This window comes from Takifugu flavidus, chromosome 14 (genome assembly GCF_003711565.1).
Source record: "Takifugu flavidus isolate HTHZ2018 chromosome 14, ASM371156v2, whole genome shotgun sequence".
NCBI classification, from domain to species: domain Eukaryota; kingdom Metazoa; phylum Chordata; class Actinopteri; order Tetraodontiformes; family Tetraodontidae; genus Takifugu; species Takifugu flavidus.
Genome location: NC_079533.1, coordinates 7,050,826 through 7,076,420, shown reverse-complemented (window position 1 = coordinate 7,076,420; position 25,595 = coordinate 7,050,826). Strand labels below are relative to the sequence as shown.

General features: G+C 51.7%; 1 protein-coding gene and 1 long non-coding RNA gene across 3 annotated transcripts in view; both read right to left on the bottom strand.

Annotated features, from left to right (window-relative positions):
• The window catches only part of cadm2a (cell adhesion molecule 2a), a 120,570-nt gene that overhangs the window by 29,131 nt on the left and 65,844 nt on the right, over nt 1-25,595 (bottom strand). For both annotated transcript variants that reach the window (XM_057053723.1, XM_057053724.1), the window contains exons 3-4: nt 8,214-8,240; nt 1,244-1,393 (exon numbers count right to left, since the gene is read on the bottom strand). In XM_057053723.1, coding sequence (XP_056909703.1) covers nt 1,244-1,393; nt 8,214-8,240 — 177 coding nt within the window. The remainder of the gene's footprint in view (nt 1-1,243; nt 1,394-8,213; nt 8,241-25,595) is intronic.
• Nucleotides 20,391-25,595, bottom strand: part of LOC130537171 (uncharacterized) — a 6,853-nt gene continuing 1,648 nt past the window's right edge. Inside the window, exon 2 of the long non-coding RNA XR_008953565.1 lies at nt 20,391-25,595. This exon is cut by the window's right edge and continues 368 nt beyond it. This is a non-coding gene — a long non-coding RNA (uncharacterized LOC130537171).

Genomic DNA, 25,595 nt, shown 5'->3' with positions numbered 1-25,595 from the left:
TGACTGGAAATGCGGTCACAACAGCGCCCCGAGCTCGGCTCCTGGTGCGGGGGGGGGGGGGGGGGGGGACAGCCCACAGAGTCCCGCGGGGCTCCTGGTGCGGGGGGGGGAACAGCCCACAGAGACCCGCGGGGCTCCTGGTGCGGGGGGGAACAGCCCACAGAGACCCGCGGTCGGACTGCGCGTTCTGTGCGGCGCTTATTACCCCTCGTTCCAGAAAAGCATGAAAATGATGGACGTGGAAATGCACACACACACACACACACACACACACACACGCACACAGATGCACAATTCAGCCCAGTGGGCAGAAGGATAATGGAAGAAGACTGTGTAAATCCCACACGTGCTTAATCCAGACACTTACAAGAGCGCGCGCTTCAGACTCTATTAGGCTGCACTAATGCAGCAGAGATGCGACCGTTTCACAGGCATGAAGCAGCAACACAGCAATGAATCCTCTTCACGGGGGCTTTACTGGAGAGGGGGGGGGAAAGGTCACCAACAAGCGCTTCGTGGTTATTAGCCATTAAAGCATCGCGACGTTGTCAGTGTATTTTCCGCGGTGTGTGTGTGTGTGTGTGTGTGTGTGTAGCAGTAATCACGCGTACAGATAACGAGGGGTTGCGAGCAACAAGTGGAGGGACGCCTCCCGAGGCCTCTGGTGTGGCCTGAACCGCCCTTTTTTTTTAGCCCACCCGGGTCACAATCGCAGCTAATTTTCCCCCTCAAAGGTCAACGTGGTCGCCGGTGCTGCTGGATGGAAGGAAAATTCCGGTTTAAACGAAAGAGAGCGGCGACTACAGCAACCACCTGGATGGAGAACTGGGACAGGTGTCAATGTGTCAGGGCTGGGTAGCCTGGTTCGGTTGGCGTCGCTTTACTTGAGCTGTTGGTGTGAGCTTCCTGTGCACTGATTCCACCAGTTAATTAACAGTTAACCACTGTTCTCTTATTCCTGCCCCCCCGCCCTCCTCCTTTACCCTGAAAGCCAGCAAGTGGTGGGTCAACAAGTCTGGTCCTGCTCAAGGTTTCTTCCTGTTAAAACCTAGTTTTTCCTGCCTCCCCTGATTTCAGCAGACGCTATATTGATAAAGTCCAATTGAACTCTCCTCTCCTGTGATATCAACAACAACACAATAAACCAACTGAGGAGGCACCAGCAGGAGCTGTGAGGTTCCAGGCAGAAAACCTGATGCGTTTCACACCCACCATCCTTCTGCTGCCCGTCGGCCACTCTCACCTTTCTTGTCCCCGAAAAAGAGCGTCTGCTGTGCCGGGTTTGACCACTGGAGGGAGGTGTTGTCATTGTACTCCACACGGCAGGTCAGGTTCGCCGTCCCCCCCTCCGTCACTGTGAGGTTCTGGACCAGCGGGTACTGACCACTGGCGCCTGAAGAGAGAGAGGCAGAGACAGAGGGGCCGGTGATGAGGATGCACAACAAGAGTGATAGAGGCAGATAGCGAGGGAGAGTTTTAATGGCCTCATTTGCAGTTTGCGGTGTTAATTAAGCCGCGTGATAAGCTAAAAATCCTCATATAAAATGAATAAATTATGTTCATTGCGAATTACAATTGCGCTTGAAAAACAAAACAAAACGAAAACCCCAAAAACACTTTTAATATTAATTAAAAATTGTTAGATTGGACCCCTTCATTGGGGGGGGGTCCTGCACTACCTGGCAGAGAAAAGACCAATTAACAGAGTGATGTGTGAGAAGTGTGTATGTGTGTGTGTGTGTGTGTGTGTGTGTGTGTGTAATCTACACTAATGAGAAAAGCTCAGCAGTTAGCACAAGTCAGGAGTTGGTGTTCAGCACCATGGACAGCTCATGATCATCTGTGTGTGTGTGTGTGTGTGTGTGTGTGTGTGAGAGAGAGAGAGAGAGAGAGAGAGGGGGGCTGTAAGCAAGTAAATAATAATAACTGCAAATCTATCCCTGTCCCCATCCCCCCGGAGAGAGGTTTTAAAGACTGCAAATAAAGGCTGAGGAAAGACAGATTATTTATTCTCCGCTAACACCCCCGTCTCACACACCATCACCCCCAGGAAGGGATCAGAGGATTCGGGTGGGGAAAAAAACAGATGGAAAGCAAAAGAGGGCAACTAAATAAAATAGCACTTTTTAAAGATAGTGACTTGATTAGAGGCGTGCTCATTTCCCGTTCACGTGGAGCGGGTCGGACAGCCCTCATCCCGCCTTTTCCTGCCGTCTCTTCACCACTGTAGACAAATAAAGCCTTGAATAGCACTTTTCCGCACGCGAGGGCTCAGCCGTCACCGCCGGTGCGGCACGGAGGGAGCAAAGAGGACGAGCTGAAGGAGGAGAGGAGAAGCCGAGTCCAGTCAAGGAGCGCGGGTCATTTCCAGCCTTGATTAGGGCCCCTGAGGTTAATCATGCGTGTGAGAGATAGAGAGGGAAGGGGAGAGAATTGGAAGAAAAATGGATCTGAGGCGCGGGAGAGGAGGAGCATGTTTTATTCATGGCAGCTTTGCATGAGCTATGATCTGCCAACAATTGGCCCTTCTCGCCCCGGCTCTCTTTACATCCCCGATTTTGCCCTCTTCCTGGGGCAGGTAGGTCAAATTTAGCCCAGCGTGACCTTTGCGACGTCACAAAGAGAAGGGAGCCCAAGGCTGAGGGGAAGGTCCAGAGAGCGCAGGTACAAAGGAGAAGGTCGCTTTCCCCAAACCGGACGCTCGGTTTACGATCGGGCACGTGGCCGAGGCGCCACACCGCGAGGCTAACTGACCGGTGGCGGGAAGATTCGGAGATGGTCCTCTGGCTCGTTGAAGCTGGTTAAGCTAAAGTTCTCAGATCATCAAACCAGAACTTCTGGTCCAGACTTTTGTGTGATTTGGATATCCATCAGGATTTTCTCTCACGTTGACAGACGTCAGATAAAGACGTTCCTCCGGCGCCGCTGCCTGCAGGACAGGACCGGGGATCCGGCAGCCAGGGATCCCTCTGCTCCAGCCCTACGTCAGAGTCTGGTGGCTCCGGTGGGACTGAGCGGGCCGGAGGAGCCACGGTGATGGTTTTATTAGAACAGTGCAGCACTCTGCACGTCTAATTGGCCGGTGGAGGAGGTATTCCCTCTCCTCCCCTCGGGCCACCCGGACCTGATTTTAATGTATCTCCTGAGGAACAGGGGGCAGCTGTTCTTTGCTGATTTCCATGTCTATATTTAATTCCTCCTCTTCCTCTCCCTGCTCAGCCACCTTCTCCTTTTTTCCCCCCCAGTTCACATTATTTCCCTCCCTGGCTCACCGTGTCACGCTTCCTCCTCCAATTGAAGCCTGAAGTGTGGCATTTACACCTTCTTAGTCTCTTATTTTCATATTCTTTCTGTCTCCGGATGCTCCAGCCCTTTCAAATCTGCCCCGATCCTTCCTCCTTTCCCACATTCCATTGTCCTCTTCCTCGCTGGGGTCAGTTTAATTGCCCTCCACTTTGACTGACATGCCAGGGCTAAGCTAGGTCAACAACGTTTCCATTTGCATCCCATTAGGCAGTGGAGAGATAATGAAATTAGCTCAGCTGGAGCTGGATCATATGTTATATACGCCGCCCTGAATGGTATTCTATGCATTAGCTATAATTACACCCGGAATTTACCCAATAAACAATTGTTTCCTCTGGAGATGCTAAACCAGTGTTTAATTTTCACACTGAAGCCCGTGTGCAGCTGCCTCTGAATGTTAATTTACATGGGACGGCTCCTAAGCCCCCTCCCCCTCCCACCCCCCTCCCCAGCCCTGCCATTATTCTCTGACTAATAATCACAGCTGAAAGCCAAGCTTGCAGGCACAAAAAGCCCCATCCAGCATTTCTCCAAAGACCAAACTCCTCTAAAAATAAACTTCAGAAGAGATATTTACCTCCCAAAGCTTAGTGAACAGCAAACTAGCCCTGAAATAATAGTGATTAGGCTATCCCGGGGTGTTCACTGTCTCCTCTCCATCCTGACCTTTCCAGCAAGAGGAGCTGAGTGGACTAACCTTTCTTACTTAGGCATTCAGGTTGCAGAGAAAAGGAGAGGGACAGACGGACGGACAGCCCGGAGCTACTGACCTTTACGTCACGACTGGAGCCGCGGAGCTGTAACGTATGGCCGAGAATGCAGGATTCCAGCATTTAAAGGTAAAACAAAAGGCGGCGCACCGTTTGGATAATAAATTGTGATTTGATCTTTGTGCAAATGCAAATGCACGGTTGTAATTCCGCACCTTCCCCTCACACCCTGTCCCTCGTTACAGCTCCAAAAAGCTATAGTTTAGTAACATCTCAGCATGTAGATGCCTCGGCAGCTAGCTTTTACAGCACTTTCCTCAGAACAAAAACACACCGTCCACATGGAAGCGTCCCTCCTGTGTGAGCTTCAGATGTTACAGAGCCGTTAGCGTGTGTGAGGCCACACAGGTGGCTCCACAGCTGGACTCCAGCCCCTCAGACTGATTCTCCGTGTCAGGCGACATGGAGGTGTCGTGATTGTCGCCCCCGCACAAGGTCGAGAGTGTGATCATCCCAGAGACTTTATCAAGCAACCTGTCCCGCCGAGGCTTCAGGGAGCGGAAGACAGAAAAGTCCACCAGCAGCGTCCTCTGAGATGCTGGCCACCACGGGCAGAACGTTGGAGACGCGAAACCCTCCACCTGTTTCTGGGCAGCGAGACTGAACACGGAATGCTGTTTGCAACTTCTTGGACGGGAAAACTTGGAAGCGAGAGCGGATGAGATGAGAGCGTCCTCGCTACCTGCCCTCGCGTCCTCCAACTGTGACAGTTTTCACACAAACGCCTTCAGCCTCCTTCTGAGGAAGGCGTCATATGTCCGTCTGATGCAAGTACAGAATATTCTGTACTGAGCGGATGAATAAATGAACATTAAGAGCTTTTAGCTTCCTGCACCACACGGATAGATGAATATTTATGTGCAGCATGGGTCATGTTACGCCCTCTATGTGATGTTTTCTCCAATATCCACTCAAAAACAAACACAGGACGCAAAATACAGCCTCCAAACGCGTCCGCCACTTCGACTTGCTAATAAGCTTTCATGGAATTTTCGAGCTTTAATAAACCAGACTTCAGTAGCTGGAAATACTCCTACAAATCCCTTTATTATTATGGAAATATCACGCTCTGTTTTCCGCTCCGGCCCGTGTTTCCCAGCGAAATGCATGCTAATTTCTTCACGCCTATGTATGCGTGTGGCCCGTTTCCAATCCCGACGTTCCTCCGTGACAGTGACGAGGCTCCGGTTGGGGGTAAATTGAATGTAATCCATGCTGTGGGCGGGGCCGTGCGTGGTGTTCAGCGCCGGCGTGGAAAACCCACCGCAGGACAGGCGGTTTTGATCTGGAGATATGAAATTAATTAGCCGCCACCGGAGAGGCTGGCTATCCCGGCGCTGTTGTCATTTACATGCTGTAATTAGAGCGGGCAGCTGATGACGCCGCCGTCACCGAGGCGGCGTCCAACCAAAGCCCTGGAGTCGGCTCAACAAACTATCACCTATTCCTCGGTGGTGTTGTTCAGGCGCGGCGTGCGGCGACAGTAGGAATTAGGAGCCGCCTGGGTGAGAAGGACGTCTCTTTGGCTCGTTCCCCAGGTGAGACGCTTCCAGCAGCATCTGGGGTGTGAAAGACACGTAAACCCCCCCCCCGGTGAAAGCACCATGTTGTGTTGCAGGAAGCAGGAAGCAGTTTGTCTTCCTGGCTGCAGAGGCGCAGCTACAACCTATGGGATGGCGAGCGTGGAGATCACGCCAGTAGGATTTACTGGCGCCTCACTTGTTTCCCTCGCATCGATTCGGAGGGCGGCGCCCCCTTCGGCCCTCGTTTGCGCCTCCTCGCCACGAGAGATCAGTGATCAGCGAAGAACAGCCCCCCCCCCGCTGGACAGCACACGTTGTTAAAGGTGACGTGGCACCTTTATAAACGCCTCTGGCCAAAGTGAGAACGGGAAAACGAGCCCACGCGCCGGCTCAGAGGAAGAAAAGGACACAACTCCGGGGCCGGAGCGCAGACGCTGGCGTTTGGGCTCAATGTCACCTGCTTCCGACTCCGTCGCAAGGACACGGACGGGCAGATCTTTGGCGAGGTGCGGCGAATCCATCTTCCCACTCTGAATATGAGGGCGAGCCCTTGAGGAGGGACATTAGCGGCATCTGCGTGCCCGCCCGGATGGCTGCTAATGTCACGGAAGCGCACGAGCGGCGTGCCCGGCTCTTTGGCGGTGCTTTAAATTCAAACATCTTCTTGATTTGGTGCAGCGCGGAGGCGCTTTCGACTCCTCTTTTAATCACAGGGAGCAGCTCATTTTTTATGCCTTCACATGCTGCCAAGGCACGATGATCCCAGACGATGGTGGCGGTCCCGCGGGGGAATCAGACTAATTACTTGTGCCACCAAAACCTCCGAATTCCCCAAACAAACACGCCACTCTGTGATTCTTCTAATGTGAGCTGATGTGTTGATGTATCATCTCCATTTAAGGGGGAATGGGGGAATGCTCTTCACCCCGAGGCGGGAGGAGGGGGAGCGTGAGCGGAAAGTGACGCTTTTAAAAGTAGCTTTCTTCCCGCGGTGCGCGGCACGTTTGCGCTAGCGTACAACCAGGGCCCGGGGGGGCGGGAGACTGATCTCCTCTCACAGCTGAGGGTTGGGCGATGCTGGGGACCCTGGGTAGACGGGTCGGGGGCGTGGAAGGGGCCAGATGCAACGCGCTTGGCTTCCACCGTGCACACGTGCAGGTATGGGAAGTGTCTGTGTTGTGTTCTACTAAGTACCTATTTCATGCTCATTTACGCCCCTGACAGTGATGCCATTATGTTGTCACATTTTCCCTGTATTAACCTGATTTAATCTTCCTCCAATAATAAAAGAAAGTGCTGAGACAGGAATATTAATCTCTCTGGTGCCGTATTATACAGTAATTGGCTGCACTTCATAGCCCCTCAGTCACATCCATATCTCTTGCTCTTATGTTCGCCGGCGGGCCGCAGCTTTGAGGTGAGCCGGGCTTTTATCTGCCCCCAGATCAGCGGGAATCTTATCGGCCTCGTTATGTTTTCTTAGCAAAAGCCTCATTATAGCGACGCGAGAGGCAGCGGGGACGAGGGGGGAGACACGCGCGTCTCTCTAATCTACACGTCCTCGCTTTCTCCATCAACAACGCGATGGATGTTGCCGCGCCGCCACGGCGAGAAACAAAAGGGCGCCGGCCCCGTCGAGGGTGTCCTTTCATGAAGAGAGGAGGGGGGCAGCGGCGAGCACAAGATGGAGACGCCGCCTCTCCCAATGATCCTGCAGGTTGTTAAAATAAATTACGCACGGAGGCAGAAGGAAACCCTGCCGAGCGAGGCGGGGGTGTTGTTGTTAAGGCCGTTGCTACTGCTGAGGATGATGGGGGGGGGGGGGGGGTGGGTAGAGACGATGTGAACATCAGCAACAGCAGAAATCATTTGCTGCGCTGCATTTGGGTTAAATCGACCTGTTTGTCACCACGGAGCACTACAGTTGTCAGAGAGACAGCTGGGATGGAGTTTTTGTAATACTGGACCCTGGGGGGGGGGGGGGGGGACTATTCATGCAGCATTTTTTCTCCTGGATCGATCTATTTATTTCTCTTTTTACTTGCACGTCCCAAACGAGGGCCGATTTAGTCCGTGTTCGAAGTGGACAGGGAAGCTCTGGAGAGGTAGCTGGGAAGCGAACCCATAACACGGGCGTGGCTTTGATACCGCCACCTGAGAACAAACGACATCACACCCGTTTGGCCAGAGCTGCATTAAGCTGTCGAGGCTCTTTTTTACTGAATGAATTGGGGTCATCTCCCCTCGGGTACGCGCGGCGCCTCGCCTCGCCTCGCCGCTGCTCTCCGATCTCTAATCGAACCGCTCCGTCATTCCCGGCGTCTGCGGATTTTGATGACTGTAATTTACCGCCACCTTTCCCGAGCCCGCCGATGCCAAAGGGCAGCGCGGCGGAGTTAAACACACATTATTATTCCGACGACCTCAGAGCATCCTCAAGGTTTACGAGCTGAACAAATAGAAAAATCTGTGAACGCTCCAGCGAGGATGAGCTTCCTGTTGTGTTTGATCCTAGAGGCGGTTCGCTCGTAACCACGGAACGCTAAAATCCACAAAAGAGCAGCGGCGTGTTGGCGTTGATCCGCGCTGGCGGCAGGCGACGCAGTCAACTCACCTCGAGCTTTGCCTTTTGTAGCCATCGCTGGGATGTTCCCAGGAGAGAGGGGAGGTGGGACGGACAGAGGCAGAAGCCAGAAAGCAGAGAGGAGAGAAGAACACAGACAGAAGATCTGATTAGATAACGGCAGGAGAACAGAGCGCCGGCGTCTGTCGGGAAGGAGAGGCGCAATACGCCGCCGCCGTTATCTCCATGTCAATCACCGGCGAGGAAATCGCTCAACCCTGAAAGAGAACGTCCCGATACAGCCCGTTGGCTAATTGAGACCTTGCAGACGAGCCCCTTTTAATTAGGCTCGTCACATTATCCGCCTCGCACAGTGAAGCTCGCCGTTTCCAAACGAGGATCCACGAGAAGGTGGAGCCCCTGTGGACGCCGCTCCTCCGCTAGTCGGCTCTTCTGCTTATTTATCCGGGCTAGCTGCGATGTATCGTAAACTCAGCTAGCAGCATTGTCGGCGCAGAGATGTGCCTCTGCCTCCGACCGAGCCCGCGGGCTCGCCGGGCGCCGTCCGGCCACACTCGCCACATCTCCAGCTGTTCGGTTATTCGTTTATTTGTGAGGACGCGCTGGTTGTTGCTGGGCCAAGAGCGCGTGTGTGTTGGGGGGGGGAGGGAGCGAGACGTCCGCGCGAAGATATCCGGGAGGAGAATTTGGGAATATGCGGATTGTGAGTTCACAGCAGCTGGATCAGCAGATGCTACCAGAGATAAGAGCCTGAGTGTTGGGAATGGAGAGCAGCGAGGCCCAGCTGGGGATTGGGTCAGGCCTGCAGAACTATGGGGGGTGGGGGGGGGGGGTATGTGTGACAGGGAAGCTATTGAAACAATGGGAGTCGGAGGACCAAATAAACAACATAGAGCAGTGGTGCCTGGTGAGTGTTTTTGCATGTTTCCCGAGGGGAGGACCCACACACACACACACACACACACACACACACTGCTCTGCCAATTGATGAATCTATTGGAATGCCTCCAGTGTGCCTGAAAACCTGAACAGCTCTACGAGGCGGCGTCTGAACCAGGGATGAGAGGGGACCAACAAAGAGAGATTATTAAATCTCCTCCTGCAGCCAACAAATTTGGGCTGGACCACATCTCAGCTGTTCAGCTCATGGAAAATGGCGTGAGTTTGAAGCTGCTGCCACACTGGTCAAAGGGACCGATGTCTCCCCTCAGCAGAGCCTGATCTCCCTCCGTTCCTGCGCCTCCTCCCTGTGCCGAGGTACCGGTCCCCTGTCACAGCTGCGCCCCCCCCCCACCACCACCAGAGAACTCTGGCCTTTAAAAACCATCTTTTCTTTTTCTCGTTTCTCCCCTTTTGCAGAACTATTCACTTATAAAAACAGCCAGAGACGGATAAGTGGAGGAAAGAAAGAACACGGGCGGCATAAAAGACGGGAAAAAATGGTGGGAGTCTGATTCAATACTCTCTGCACTTGGATCTCTGAGCGTTACAGTTGCCAGGCAACCGACACAACAGTTCAGCAAGGCCTGGCAGGCTGAAATTGAATAAAACACTTTTCATTCCCCTCTCTTATTCCCCATTTTACCATAGCATGAGCAGAGTATTCCCAATCACTTACACAATGGCCGACTCTCACATGCTCCCACTGCTCCTGATGGGAGGAAAAGCCTCGGAAAACGCACCTCCAAGACGGCCCTTTATTTCTTCTATGTCACTAATTAAAAGGAAAAAGAAAGGTGGACTGAAGCGGCACGAGGAATCTGGCACCACCGTTCCCTCGCCCGCGCCCTGCTGCTGGGACGGGAACGGACGTATCCCGCACATGTGCTTCCGGAAGGATCCTTAACCCGGATCCATCTGCAGAGGGTTTCGTTTCTGCTCAAGATTAAATAAAGCCCTTCTGGTAGCAGTGAGGAAGAGGAGGAGGAAGAGGAGGAAGAGGAGGAGGAGGAGGAGGAGGAAGAGGGGAGGAGGAGGAAGAGAAGGAGGAAGGAGGAAGAGGAGAGGAAGAGGAGGAGGAGGAAGAGGAGGAGGAGGAAGAGGGGGAGGGGGAGGGGGAGGAGGAGGAGAGGAAGAGGGGGGGAGGAGGAGGAAGAGAGAAGGAGGAAGAGGAGGAGGAGGAGGAGGAGGAGGAGGAGGGGGAGGAGAAGGAGGAGGAGGAGGAAGAGGGGGAGGAGGAGGAGGAGGAAGAGAAGGAGGAAGAGGAGGAAGAGGAGGAGGAAGAGGAGGGGGAGGAGGAGGGGGAAGGAGAAGGAGGAGGAGGAAGAGGAGGAAGAGGAGGAGGAGGAGGAAGAGGGAGGAGGAGAAGGAGGAAGAGGAGGAGGAGGAGGAGGAAGAGGAGGGGGAAGAGGAGGAAGAGGGGAGGAGGAGAAGGAGGAGGAAGAGGAAGAGGGGGAGGAAGAGGAGAAGGAAGAGGGGGAGGAGGAGGAGGACGTCTCCTGGCTACAGACGGAGTCCTGATCTTTGTCTCAGTGGAGGATTTAATCCTCATGATTGTTCCAGCCCTCCAAAGTGTGTGTGTGTTTTTGTTTTTGTGTTTGTGTGTCAGTGGTGTGTGTGTGTGTGTGTTTAACCCACCGGGAAATACAGAAAGATTCACTTGATTGATGAGACCTGATAAAATTGGTTTGAAAATGAGTTATTTTAAGTGTAACAAATGGTCCTCATGAACTCCTCCACCCTCCACCCTCCACTCCTCCACCCCTAAATCCATCATCCCTCCGTCCCTCCACCCTCCACTCCTCCACTCCTCCACCCTCCACTCTCCACTCCTCCACTCCTCCATCCCTCCGTCCCTCCACTCCTCCACTCCTCCACCCTCCATCCCTCCACCCCTCCATCCCTTCCAGCGTTCTCATTCATCAGCTCCTCCCGGTGATGAGGGAAAAGGCCACTGGTGGGAGGGAAGTCTAAAAGCGTCAGAGTTGTTTTCTGGTTCTCCGTCTGTCGGTGGCGGCGGGGAGTCGTCATAAATAAACTGTGCGATGGTTCACGCAGACGCCTCCTGCTGTGTCACACACACGCACACGTTCACACGCAGCAGTGATCATAGTGTTCCTGTAGGGGAGAGGTCTCCCGGGAGGAAGCTTCACTTCCAATATCCGTCCTGTTCCCTCCCAGCTTTCATCATTCAGGGTTCATCTCACCTGCTTTTACACATTCTCTCCATCACCGTATTAACTGCTCCTTTACTCTTCTCCTCTGGCTGCCCCCCCCCCCCCCCAACACACACATGCATACACAGACGCTGGCGTGGAGGTAAAGCCTATGGCGATGGACGTTGGGGGCGCTCAGCGCTGTCAGCTAGCATGATGGAGAGATTAGCCTCCCTTTGGCGCAGGAGCAGCTGTTTCACCGTATGTCTGATGTACTCCGGCCCTTTGGAATGCGACCAACATTCCACCGGTGAGCAGATTGCGGTAAAAGCGTAACGTAGTCTTTGTCACCTCGGCTCTCCATGGAGCCCCCTGATCCATGCGAAACACGGCCCCCGCACTTCTATTTTGATTTCAAGTGAGTCATCACTATTTTAAAAAAAGCCCTGAATAATACATGGAACCTTTTTAAAGCGTATTTGAGAGCATTTAAATCTTGTTTAATTCAACGCTAAGGGTCGCGATTCATCTCGGCGTAATAAAAGAGATGGTAAACATTGTTAATAGATGGAATCAAGCTTGGTTAGCACACTTTATTGCCGCCGCACCGCTGGCTTTATTAGATCAGTCTAGCTCATTACTGTTTTTTCCCTTCATGACGACACTCGCATCTGCTTATTTTCTTATTTAAACTTGATTTAATTCTCAATCTAACACGTTTATGCACACACACACACACACACACACACGCCCCAGCCAGGGTGGAACAATAACACACTTTATAACAGTTTCTTCGTCATTACGCTCATGTGTGGAACAGTTGAGGGTTTTAGTGGAAGACTGCTGGAGCAGATGAAAAGAAAGGGATGAAAATGGGATGAGAGCCTGGAAACATTGCGAAACGTATGAAACGCAAACGTATTAAAACGCGAATTTCACCAAAGCAGCGGCTAAAATGGTTGAAACTCCTGCACGACAACCAAAGGTGCTGAAGGAAACCAGGTGACCGAAGACACATGTCTTCATAGAGAGAGGAACGAAGGCCTTCGGGCTCCAGACCGCTTTAGGACTTTATGGTCTTTACGTTAATGCAGATCAAGTAGGTTGCAGCTGACTCAGCAAATGCTAATAATAATACAGCTGAACATGTTACAGTTGCATGTTTTACAGCATTATTTAGGAAAAGCTCAACACGTTTCCACTGAAATTATCCGGCAAAAACCTTCCCCACGACCCCCGAACCCCAGCTGCAAACGTCTTTATCTCGTTTCAAAATGGAGCAAAAGCAGAGAAGCTACCAGATGTGGACCAGAAGGGAAAGGAAACCTCCCCCAGGACACGAGACCCACAGGTCCTCGCTCTGAATACGGTTTCTGGATCACGAAACCTTAGAAATGAGCGGATGAATTTCCTCTCAAACAGCAACGTTTGCAGCCACCTGACCCGTCATCAACCACGTCGTCCATCTTTGTCTCTGAGACCAGATTTCACAATTACAAAGTTTGTACCTAAAACACCCTTCAGACGTTTGTTTTTCTCGTCTCGTCTTCTTAACCGCTTCGCCCATCGGAGGCAGGGCCCCCCTGGATGGTTGGCCAGTCCATCAGGGTCTTTATGGGTTTGGTACCTTGCTCAAGGGTACCTGGGCAGCGCTCTGAAGGTGTTCTGGCACCGTCCCCTAGTACCAGGACACCTTCCATGGTTCATCTGCACTGGGGTTTGAACCGAGAACCCCCCCCCCCTCGTGAAAAACAAAATCCTGGTAATAAAATTTCCCTGATTTGATGATAGATTCAGAGATTTTCTTCCGCTTATTTCTATAGAAAGAACGGCCCAAGTGTAATGACTCCAGGCTACTTTAAAATACATTTGTAAATAAATCGAAGAGGACTTCAAATCATCCGGTCCTGATATAAATCACAGTGTAAAATCACTCCAAACTACAATTAATTACGGGAACGGGCGGAAACATTTGTTTAGCAAAATAATAATGAAGTGCTAATGCTAGTGAGGAGCAATTAACAATCCCCCGTGCAATTACTAGGAGTGCGCACGGAGGCGTGCGCAGGCAGTTCGTGTGAAACAGATGATATCATAAACCGAGGCACCGAGGAACGGTGGCGGCGTGCGTCGACACGAACGTTTCCACCCCGCCTGCTCTGGCCACGCACGCTCACAGGCTCACGTGCGCGGGGCGCGTGCTTCCGCCTGTCGGGGCCTTTATTGGGCGACGCCACGCGTCCCGGTCCGGCGGTGAGCCTCCGGAGTGCGACTCCGGCAGACGAATGTGGACCTTGTCACAATCGTTTCATCTGGAGGAGTCGCAGCGCTCACGTATCACACATCAAAGGATCCAAATCCCCATTCGGAATTCAAATTTCACCCCCAAACTTCCGCTGCGCTCTCAGACCCGCCAGCTTTGAAGCAGCTATGGGGAAGAGCAGGTTGGGCCCAAACCATGAGCAACCCTGAAAAGGTGGATCCACCTGACGATGGGGCTTCAGCAGATATCTCCCCCCCCATATTTCCACCTTTAACTAGATAATAAGGAGGAAAACTGGAGAAAAAGCCCAGCTAATCTCAACATAAATGACATCCTTGGTACTATTAAGGAGATTTTTTTTTACAGTTCAGACTTCAGCATTTGATTTTCCCATTTGGCACTTGATTCAAGGAGGGTGTCCTTGTCTGGGAACTGACAAGTCACGCACATCAAATACCCAGCAGCCTCTGGTGCTTCATCAGAGAAAACCTCCAATCCACTTTTATGTTACGGCAGGAGCAGAATTATGCAAGGTTTTTATTCATCATAGAGTGGGGGGAAGGTGTAACGGAGAGGTGAAGAGCAAGTGGATCAGACAGAGATTTAAGACAAGTGCGGGCTCCTCTCTCAACGGCCCCCGTCGCCACATAAATAAATACAAGCAGGCCGACCTGCAGCCCTGGAAACGTTGCCATTTAACGCCTTAAAAAATATCTCATATTTGAATTTCTCTAAACCAGGAAGGATGATGGAAGCTCCCCAACCCACAGGAACACGCCTGCGTACACACACACTCACACACATCCTTGCACTTCTCTCTTTATGAGGACATTTCAGGGAAAAATGCACCATCCAGCCCCTTTCCAAGCCCACCCCATCCCCACCAAGCCCATAACCCCGACCCAATTCTAACCTCAATCTTGTCCCCAAAAATGTCCCCACATCCCAAAAATGTCCTTACTTTGCTAGTGGAGTCGGTATGAGCACGCACACACACACACACACACACACACACACACACACTGTCAGGCAGGAGCTGCGGAGGGAAGATGGACAGTCCAGGTTGGGCCTCTAACTGAGCAAATGCTTTTTGTTTCCACTGCTTCTTCAAATGAATAGTTTAGGGGCTGAAGCTATATTGTGATAGATGCCTCCGGGGTAACAAATGGCTTCCTGCAGACACAGCTTTGAAGTGGATGTGTGTGCCTGGTCACCAACCTGTAATCTCCAGCTATTCGTCACAGGGTGAAGGGACGGGATATTTTCCAGGGGGTGGAAAAAAGAAAAGAAAACACTTCCACGTGATATAAGCTTCTTCTTCTTCTCTCTATGTAAAAGCAGGGCAGAGGTCAACAGGAGCGGAACACCTTCATTCATCAGGTTCTCTCCCCGTGTCGCACACTCGGACTGTCGGATTTTCCATTTTGAGCTCTTAGTGAGGGATCATGTTGGGAGGGGAGCTTTTCATCCTCCTCCCCTTCGACGCCGGACTTTGATCAAAAATGTGTCGCAGCATTTTGCTCGGGCTGAATTATTAAAAGGTCAGTGAACAAAAGCCTGTTTGTGCTGCATTGCATTACAAAGGCGAGCACGCCGGTAAATTGGCAAGCGTTGGCGGTGACGCCGGAGGAGGCGAGGGACGCTCCCCGGGGGCCGTTTGGCATCGGCGACCGCTTTGGCCACAGCCGGGGAGTTCCCTCGCAGCCGTCAGGCGCTGCTGTGCGTCCGGAGACAACCCAACTTTTCTATTTTAACGCTTTTAAAGGTCCATTGATGGCTTGGACGTCATCACCAGCCACATTTGTGCGTACGGGACACGGCCGCCTCTCTCAGGATACAGCGGAAGTCGCTTCCTGTTGTACTGCTAACGTTTTGGCGGGAATTAGCGGCCGTCTTAATCCCCGGAAACTGCCGGCAGTTGGTGGATTGGAAACCATCGGGCACGATTTCTGTGGCATATTTCAGTCGCGTCATTGTGCAGGAAAAGAAAAGGATAAAAGTTGCATGGGAGCCGTTCATGCCGGGTACGGTGAGGAATCGGGATGCGATGTGAATGGCTGAGGGGTGACACCGCTCCCTCTTCAACCCTTAAGATTAACACGTTGATGCCGTGACATGAGACAGACCTGCAGTTTCAGGAGCTAACTGGGGAGGATAACCTTTGCAGCGCGTGTGTGAGTGTGTGCGGACGGCTGCAGTGTGAGCGCTTTTGTAACGATGGCAGCGGGCGATCTCCGGGGCATCGGGGCCCCGGCGCGTCTCAAAGGGGGCCGCGGCTATAAAAGGATGAGGGCGGACATAAAGAACTGGGAGCTACATGTGGTCACATCCTCCTTTCACGGCCGCGACTGGAGCTTTTCTTACTTTTGTCTGGCGCTCTCCTCTTTTAAGGGTCCACCTGCAGATTTGGTCTTTCATGGCAGCTTAAACGCCCCCTCCCCACCCCCACCCGAAACAATCACCACTGCATCATGAGCAGGTCGGGCCCTGAGCGGTCCAGCAGAAGAGATAAGAGCGGGTCGAAAGGTAGAGGGTAGAAAACCCCCACGGACCCCCGAGAGCGGCGGACAACAATGGCTCACCTTGTGTGTTCAACAGCCTGCAATATTCATACAAAGCTCCAGAGGGGGGGGGGATAAATAACCAAACTGTGCCAAAGCAGATGAAAGCGGAGACGGGGAAGTGCACTTGGGTTTTTAATGAAGCTACAGTAGCGATAACACACACAGGTGTCCCGCGGGAGTTGAACCTGCAGCAGCTAACGGGGTCAGCCAGACCTCCTGCAAGGCTCCTCAGCTCTGATGTTTCCTCCGTCCTCCGAGTCCCTCCTAACGATCGCTGCAGCATCACGCCGCTGCGTTTCTGCAGCCCCACAAAGAGCTGCCTCTGAAAACGTGGTGGGGGGGTGGTGGTGTGTGTGTGTGTGTGTGTGTGGGGGGGCAACCTGGAGCTCACGGGATAATGATCGATGCTAAAACATGTTCCCGGGCTGACGCCACACAACCGCATATTTATAGAGAGCGGATTCGACTGGGAAATCAGAAACACACACACACACACACGCACGCACGCACGCACGCACGCACACACACACACACACACACACACACACACACCATCTTGCATGATGAAATTCCTTAAATAAAATGTTCCGCTGTCATTTAAATGCAATTTCTTCTTGGAGGAAGGTGATCCACAGTGGAAAGAAAAGCAACGGTGAGAAAAACACAGCTGATGTCAGAAGAGATCACATTAAAAAAAAGAAGAAGAAGAAGAAGAAGAAAAAAAAAAAAGCGCAGCTGCTGAAACACAACCTTCCACCTGAAGCTGTGAGCCATGAATAAATTCCATTTCATGCCTCGGTTTATATTTGCGGAGGCCCAAAGAAAGACTGGATTCAATTATCCAGACCAATTCCAATTCATCTGGGTCATTTTCGAACAAATTGTACTGTAACAAATTCCTTTGCAGCGCTACAATTAAGCTAATTAAGTAAATAAAACGGCCACTTGCTCGTGTTTCCTGCATCAAATTAAAGCTGACCTCAGCGCGGCCCCTTACATTTCCGCTCAAGTGCTGTGGGAGCACGGCGGGTCGACGCAGAGGCGCCATCCACGAGACGGCGCGTCAGTTATTGTTGTTATGATGCATAAAAACGTGTAGCCGTCATTGGAACGCGTCCGACCGCCCTTCCTGTCCCCGTGAACGGCGACACTCCCGCCTCTTCCTCTCCTTCTCATTACAATCGTGTTAATTGGACACACATAATTGAACATCACTACCCTGGGAGGTAGGGGGAGCCATCTGTTAACGTCCGCCCCCAGCATCGCAGGGCAGCGCGACAATGGGCCCAAACATCCAACTGTGCTCCACAGTTACGTGGGCGCGCACGTGTCAGTGTCGCCGTATCCTCTTCAGCAGAGTGTGCAGATGTCATCGTTGTGGCTGTGTCCTTAATTACACAAGCACAGATGTGCTGCATCAGGCACACGTGCAGCATGCTAATAGGCTGCTATGAAGGCTCTCTACGCTAGTCTAGAATAACTCCATTGGTTCATGTAGCATGCGCCGCAGACACCAGGGGACACCGTCTGCAGGAGGTGAGCGCCAGCGGACACCCGTGCACGTTTCAACCGACTTGCGTTGACTATTTTTGACTTATATTAAAGCAACATAGCTTTAAACATGAAAATAATGTGGACTAATAAAGTATTAGGGTTGATTGAAGGTGTCGTTCTTTGTGTCTACTATCACCACCACGGCCACGGCTACGCTAGTCCAAAAAAGTTCGGCGGCAAACATTATAGTTTGGATCGTTATCTGGAACTCGTTGTCACCACTTATGGATTAATTATGCTGCCGTTTTTGCTTCATGGCCGCGTCCTCCCTCAGAAACCAGCAAATGGATGCTCTCGCTGCGTTCCATAAGGTCCCGTGAAACACCCAATTATTGCCTCACGCTGGCTTGGGATTGGTTAGCCATGCAAATAATGAGGGAGGTTGTTTATGCGAATTCCAGAAGCCCCCCCCCCCACCCCCACCACGGCCCGGTCTCCTCTCCCTCTGCCTGTACAACACACATGGCTGATTAGCACTTGGCACTTTATCCTGGCTACGTGCTAAATGGGAGCAGCGACATTAGCATCTCAAAGATGCTCTCCACACCCCGTTAATGGTCAGAACACAATGGCTGCTCAAACACTTGATGGATCATTGGAGGGATTACGCCATTTGGCTTCATGCCTTTATATCCACCTAACACACGCCAGTGAGCGTGCATATGTCTGCGAGTGTGTGTGTGTGTGTGTGTGTGTGGTGTGTGTGTGTGTGTTGGGGGGGCTTGAAATACCCTGGATTCTGGAGGTGTGGACTCCTACGGACCTCTCACTGGGAGCAATGATGTCATATCCATCAGCGCTTACTTTCTGTCAGGGCCAGACAAAAGTGGTGACACCTCAACACCTCACGGTGAGTGGGGGGGCCATTCAGACGTCAGTTACTTGACACGCCGGCGTGCTCTCATAGGCGGCTGGTAACTGCTGATTGTCAGGTGGTAACTCGGGGGAGAAAGGCCAGTGCGTGTGAGAAGCTCGGGAGGGACAATCCGCCGGGATTTAATGAATGAACGCGCTCCCGTCGTCTGGGGCCGGTATTCAGAGGGTACAATCACACCTGTCACCTCAGCAAATCAGCACTTATGGAAATAAGGCGGCTATCCGCGGAGCCCCGTCACAGGGAGACACACACACGCCGCTCAGGTGCGAGGGCCTGAAACTGTGCAATGCAGGGCAGGAGGTAAAGGAATCGATGGTAGTGACGGCATGAGAGAACGGGCTGGACTCCAGGTTCTGGAGACTGAGCTGCTGCTCTGGAACGAGGAATATGACGGAACATGACAGGGAAAAGCATTCAAAGCCTCGATTTATCCAGCGGGAGACGGGCGTGAGGGTGCTCATCTTCAGCGGCGTCACATTCAGACATTCAGAACCAGATTCTGGCCGGCGTCGACCCGACGCATCAGCACCCACCCGGAATCTGTTTTACTGGCACATCTGATCCAGACGCTGCCGATCAGAGATTCCCGAGCGAGTCTTTGCACTCCACAAACAATTTTCCCGACTCTCCGTGACACAAATGAAGCTCCCTGCCGCCCCAGGACTTATTTATCCTCCATCGAATGCTGCAGCTGTTTTCACACCAGGACGCTGAAATCATGTCAGGCGCCACTTTCCCTGATAAAAAGGTCCAATTTGGCGCCAATTACGCAGTCTCATTTCTAGGAGTGGGATTATAAGTAAATAATTATAGTCATGAAACTGGAATAGGATGGAATCAAATTCAGATTAAAAAGAGAACGCAGGATAAAGGTGGGCGTGTCCACGCCACGGGACGTTTAAGGTCTAAATAAGAACTGAGACGGAACAACGGGAATGTAAAGAAACAGCCGTGAGTATCAATCAGGAGGATGATAAATGATAGATTCTGCAGTGGAACAATTAACAGATCTCCAAAACCAAAGAATTAATTAATGATTCATGTGAAAATCTCCCTGGTAACAAGTACATGCTGCTTATTTCTAAGGAAGTTTAATTCCCAGGTTCGTTTGTGTCACTGCAGTCATTTAGTTAAATCAATAAAAACCAATTACTTGGCTACGTCTCCTCCACCTTCACTTTCAGTCCTTTATATTGTCAGATGCCAGAAACTTCAAAGATTTGGGTTCGGATGTGGAGGGCATTTCTAATTTTAACTTCATCCATTAAGATCTCTGCTGTTCCCGCCTAAAGCGTCCACCTTTGCCCCCCCGACATGACAAACAGCTGCTGCTGCTTCCTCCGACCTCAGATCTCGAGCTTGTCGTGTCTGGATGTGCAACTCATTTAAATCTCCACTTCCTTCACTTGGAACCACGTAGGCTGCGACACCTTCACTGATGTCTCTGGAAACAGGGAGGCTATGAAAATGTGGTATTTATATTCTTCAGTGCGTATTCTCAGAGCGGCCCGGCTCTGTTAGCCTGTCAGGCCCAGTAAACTTCTGCTGCGACACCAGTGGGATCCAGAATGGATCCTCCAGAGTGGAGCGTGAAGAATTATCACCATTCCATCAAACACTGGATTTGAGAAAAGCTTTAAACTTCAGCTTTGATCTTATTTGATACGATCTTATTATTAATTACAACCGTGAAAGCCGAGCAAAAGCGATGTTTTAAATTAAGCTATTATTCTTATTTTTTACATTAATCTAACTGGTTTTGATCTAATCCCACAAAGTAAAATAAGATCTAAAGCGTCTGGTTTGTGATCCATTGAACTCTTATGAAAACACAACGAAATGAATCGGTTCCAATTCAATTCGTGTTTTTTTTTATTGGTTAAAAAGAAAACTTGTGCCGTTAGCTTGTGTCGATTAGCTTAGCATAAAATGCTTTCTTTCTATATGTGTCTGATCAACCACTGTAACCACGGAAGGGTCGTGACATTAGCTCGTCTGTCTTAATAAGCCACGCGCTTCAAAACCAGGAGGTCGGGTAAAAAGTTGAGCTGCATATCAATAAAAGCCCCGACGTCCCTCCGACTCCAAACCTCTCCTGCGGCAGCGGCTCCATTTATCGCGCTGGAAATGGAATGTGAGCACTGACAACTCTTTAAAGGCACCAGCTGCTTAGTCCCTCCTATAAAACCGGCTTCTGTATCGGCCCCAACACAAAGAATCATCCCTGTCTGTGCATGCAGAGCAAAATTCTGCTTCTGAGCCCTATTGATTCCACTTGCCCGGTCCACTGTGTGGGAGCACCAGCGTGCATCGTCCCCCCCCCCCCGTTCATTGCAAATGAGATTAAATTTATATCCCTGTAAATGTCTGTGTCCCCTGAATCGATCTCCTGCTTTATTCAAATTATCAGCGTGCGTACAGGGCCCGCTGGTGCTATTCAGCCGGGCATTAGAGCGACAAAGAGCCCCATTTGGGTATTGAGCTCGCGAGCGCAGGAGGCCCGGGAGGAGGGTGCAGGAGCGAGAGGGAAACAAATGGAGATGATACCTTTGATTTGAGGGGATTAGTGGCTTCTAGCAGCTCTGCTAAATGAAAGTGGCAGACTGAGGCAGACTTATTCACTCTGGCCCATCAAAGAGGGAATAAGAGTGCATTCAAGACACATGGGAACAGAAAGCTGGATTTAGGGCAGCGTCATTAAACCGCTTCTTTTACACAATAACCACAATATTCCGTGATTGTCTGAGTCATTTTGCAGTGTTTTCTTTCAGTTAGTTCTGCCGAGTCTCTTTGAAAAAACCCCATTTTCGGTGGTTCAGGGCCTTTAAACACACGATTCTTTTTCCTCCAGCCTCCCGACGTGGAGACCCACAGAGTAGATTAAAAGATTTGGTCGTGGTGCAGATTGATTTTGTTATTTTTCGTCCGGTCACAGTATCGCCTGCTGCTTTGTGCGAGCACTAAAGTGTCGCGCTGCTCCTCCAGTAATCAGTCGTAACCCATAAAGCCCGGGTTGGTCTCCGGTTGATACGCGTGGCAAACGACAGCGCGGCCGCTGACGGGGCCAGGAAGAAGCAAAGGTTTGCTTTGGCGTTAGCTAGTCTGGGCACAAAAGGCCGCAATGCTAAACTGACAGATTCACCGTTTCATTCAGCATCGTCCGCAACACTGAGCTGTATTTGAAAACAGATTGATCGCACATCTTGAACCATCGCACAAAGAAAGTCCAATATGTGTTCACGGCTGTGAAATTAAACTCCGAGAATCAATCGCACATAAAAGGCGCGCTAATTCCTCCCTGCGACGACATACTGCCCGAGCGGTGGAGCTCGGCTGTGGCCGGCAGCTCCCTGACAGGAGTAAATCGCCCTGATTGAGCACATCCGAAGTCATTACCTGTGACTGGAGTGATGGTTCCACCTTGGCGCGACGCTAAGTAATGTCCAAACAACCACATGATTGCCTGAGCTGACGTCAAGGATGCCGAACTTCCGAACCAATCCGGGCTGGAAAAAGCTCACGACGGAGAGAGAAATCCACTCTTGGCCTGCCAAACTAATGTTTGCTGCAGCCTCCGATGAGTCATTTCCAGTTTTTCGGGCTTTCTTACAAAAGTAAACTTTGTGTGAATTTCTGCAGAATGTCAACATGTTTTCAGAGCGCCGACATCTTGTTCAGATAATCTGGACTTCCCATGTGAGCTGTTACTGGATGAGCAGGAGATCTTCCCAAGACTAGCTGGAAATGCTGAGAGCAGATGACCTTTGATACGGGCGGTGCCGTCCCGGCGTGCTCTTACCGTGCCGATGCTAATCGCTCCAGCGGTTACAGATGTCTCCCTCGGCAGGAGGGACGCCACGAGTGCCTGAGGAGGGAGCTGCACTCCCAGGCTCGGCGTGATGCCGAGGCACGACCGTGACGACCCAAACTGGTCCGAACCGTGTCGTGAAAACGGTGCCGCTCAAGGGTAGTTTGATCAGGCTGAATTCAGCAGATCACCTAGATTCATTGGGATCCACCTGATCTTGACAAAAGCATAACCGCGCCTTCTTTAGGCTTGGATGAGGATCGGCCCATTTGGGCTCGGAGGTTCTAACGTCACCACGCGTGTTGTTCCATTCTCCAGTCGCCGTTAGCTTTTGGGTAACGTTCAGGAACAGAAACGGCTGATTCAGATTCCGTCCTTGCAGCAGACAGATGCGGAATAAAAGAGGAAAACCTGAAAATGAGATGGATTTGTGTGCCTGTGTGTGTGTGCCTGTGTGTGTGTGTGTGTGTGTGTGTGTGTGTGTGTGTGTGCGTGTGTGTGTTTACTGATGTGGATGACAATTTCTCTTGTGGTTTGAGCAGCATTGTTTGATTCCACTGATTCCAGAGTAACAGCCGCTCGGGGCTTGTTGCCTGGGTTCAGCCAATTGAATTAGGGATTTGCTGTTCCCTCCTCAGTCCAGCCTTTCTGACCACTTCCTGTTCCTAGCGATCCCCAAGGACCCTTCCTCTCCATTCAGCTGTGGACTGTAATTGTATTTAGGATGCCGTGCGGCGCCCGACGGAATACACCGCGAGGAGGGAGAGGCAGAAGCAAAGAGAGTTGAAAGGGGGCCTACTGATGATGGAGGGAAAAAAGGGGAGAAAAGGAATGGAGAAGAGAAGACAGCAGAAGAGATGAATGCCCAAAGAGAGCTGGGGAGAAATGACAGACATCCACTGAAATGGAGTCCAAGGTCATTACTCTCATTAGGTCTCCATGGCCGAACGAAGCTGGAGCCGGTTAGCACGTGTGCTATAAAGCAGGAATCTAATAAGGTGTTTCAGCCAGAGACATTAAGGTAGCGGCAAAATGATTTTTCTTCACCCTTCATCCGAGAGCTGGGGTATTACATCCCATGGTGACTATCACATTTCAAGTCAAGAACATTAAAAATAGCCCCGAGTATGCCATTAGGAATAAATCCATTTCTCCACAGATGTGTTCCATCGCGAGTGTGAAACAGGCATTAATTAGCAAACGCAAAGGGTAAATTCTATTATCCAGAACAGTTGAAAAAATCAAAAACAAGGCCGGTTGAGAAAGGTGTTGAATGTGAATTTAAATGAAAATTCATTGGTATTAAAGTAGCAGCAGGTGCAGCACTCTCCGGACCCCTGATTAAAAGGGGCTCCTCGCATTAGGTGAAATATCACCTGCCTGAAGACCTTTAGCTCCAGATCCCCTGGAGGTCTGCTCCTCCAACCACCCACGCTAGCACCAAATCTAATGAAAACCTGTTAAAGTCATTGTGCTGCTTTCAATAACATCGCAGGGTTGCTGATGGAATTAAAAGCCCAGCTCACTGACGTCCCAGAAAAAGGTTGATCCACTTTCATTTCCTCCCGTGATCGTGCTGATCTCTTTATACAAGTTTAAGATGAAAGTGAAACGGGATTATTTCCAACTACACCTGTTCCAGAATCTATTTACCAAGTAGTTCTAGCAGCAGCCCCTTTCTAAACCGGGTCCACTAACGAGCCTCCCTCCCTAACGAGCCTCCCTCCCTAACGAGCCTCCCTCCCTAACGAGCCTCGCGGTGACCACAGGAACCGGGAGGGTTGGTGAAGGGGTGACGTTGGCACGAGGCTTCCACAGGAAAAATGGCTGAAATTCGGTTCACATCTGTAAATTTAATGAGCTTTAAAGGAATAAATGATGTACAGGCACGAACGACATCGAGGAATATCAATCTAGAAACGTTTGATCTGAGAGGCCGGCTACATCGAATAAAACGACTCCTGCGTCTGATAAATATCGCACAAACCTTGAAATCAAATCTGACCCGTTTGAGGATTGAGATATAGATGCAATCAAAAACCAACTGGGACCACGCGAAAACTCCCTCAAACTCGTGCTTCTTACGCATTTTTGCTGCTATGTCGCGTAAAACGGTTAGTTTACGATTTATTTACAGTGATATCGCAGAGGAGCCTTAAAAATGGCTCAATCAAACGCTTCGATGGCGTCACGAGTCAAACCTGTGGCGTAACGGACCCCAAAGGGCGTCGAGACGTCCCCTTCAACCCACAAAAGCTCGCCGCCGCTGATGAGGTTGAGAGCTCGCCGAGCTCCGACCGCGCGTTGCTCGCCGTGGCAACAGCGTGGGTGACAAAAGACCTTGGAACTGCACTTAAACGCAACAGCGGATGGCGAGCGTCATTATCGAGCGCGTATCATTGGCGGGGACGGAATGAACGTGGGCGGCACGCTGCTGGTGGAGGGGGCGAGGACGAGCTCTCCGACCACAGGACGACCTCCTCGTTGGTCACGTGTGACGCGGCGTGCCGGACCGCGCGGCGGCGCCGGTGGGCCGAGGCGCTCCGACGTGACGGGCTGGAGCTCACGCGTCCGCTGATGATTTATTCATAACTTCCACGTCAAAACAACACGGCGTCGTGTCAGGACGGCGCCTTTGTTCACGCCAGTGGAAGCGGTGACACTGGCGCCGGTCTGGCCGCGCTCACCGGGGCTGAGACGCGCACGTGCGCGTGTCAGTCGGCCTATGAGGTCTCGCCCCCTCTGGCCTCCATCCAGAGGGAACTGGACGCTCTCCTCGGTGCCCAACAGTTTTGTCTGACACGTGTTGGTCAGGGTTCGTCCTTCTGCCGCGCCGCCTGGATCAAAGGGGAACGCCGTACGTGTCACATCTGATCCGCCGCTGGCACGCCGCGCCGCGCCTGTCGAGATGGCGAGGGCGCGACACAGATGCACTTGTCTGCTGGCGCACGGCGAGCAGAGGAAGATCCGACGTGGCAGGAGAAGGTAGGAAGGCGATTAATGATTAACGAAGAGAAGAATCGGACGCCGGCGGGTCGCCGCGGCGACCAGAGGTGGAGCCATATGGTGTCGGAGGCCTTCCGCTCTTCTGCTCACCCCCCATTAAAGACGCCGCGACGGGCGCTTTGATGACCAGCGGCCGGGCAGGTGGCGCCGAGTGACAGGAGGCGGCTACGCGCGCGTGCACGTGACAGCATGCGCGCACGTCGGCGTGATGTGGGGAAAATCCATCCCGGCAGTAATGAGAAGTG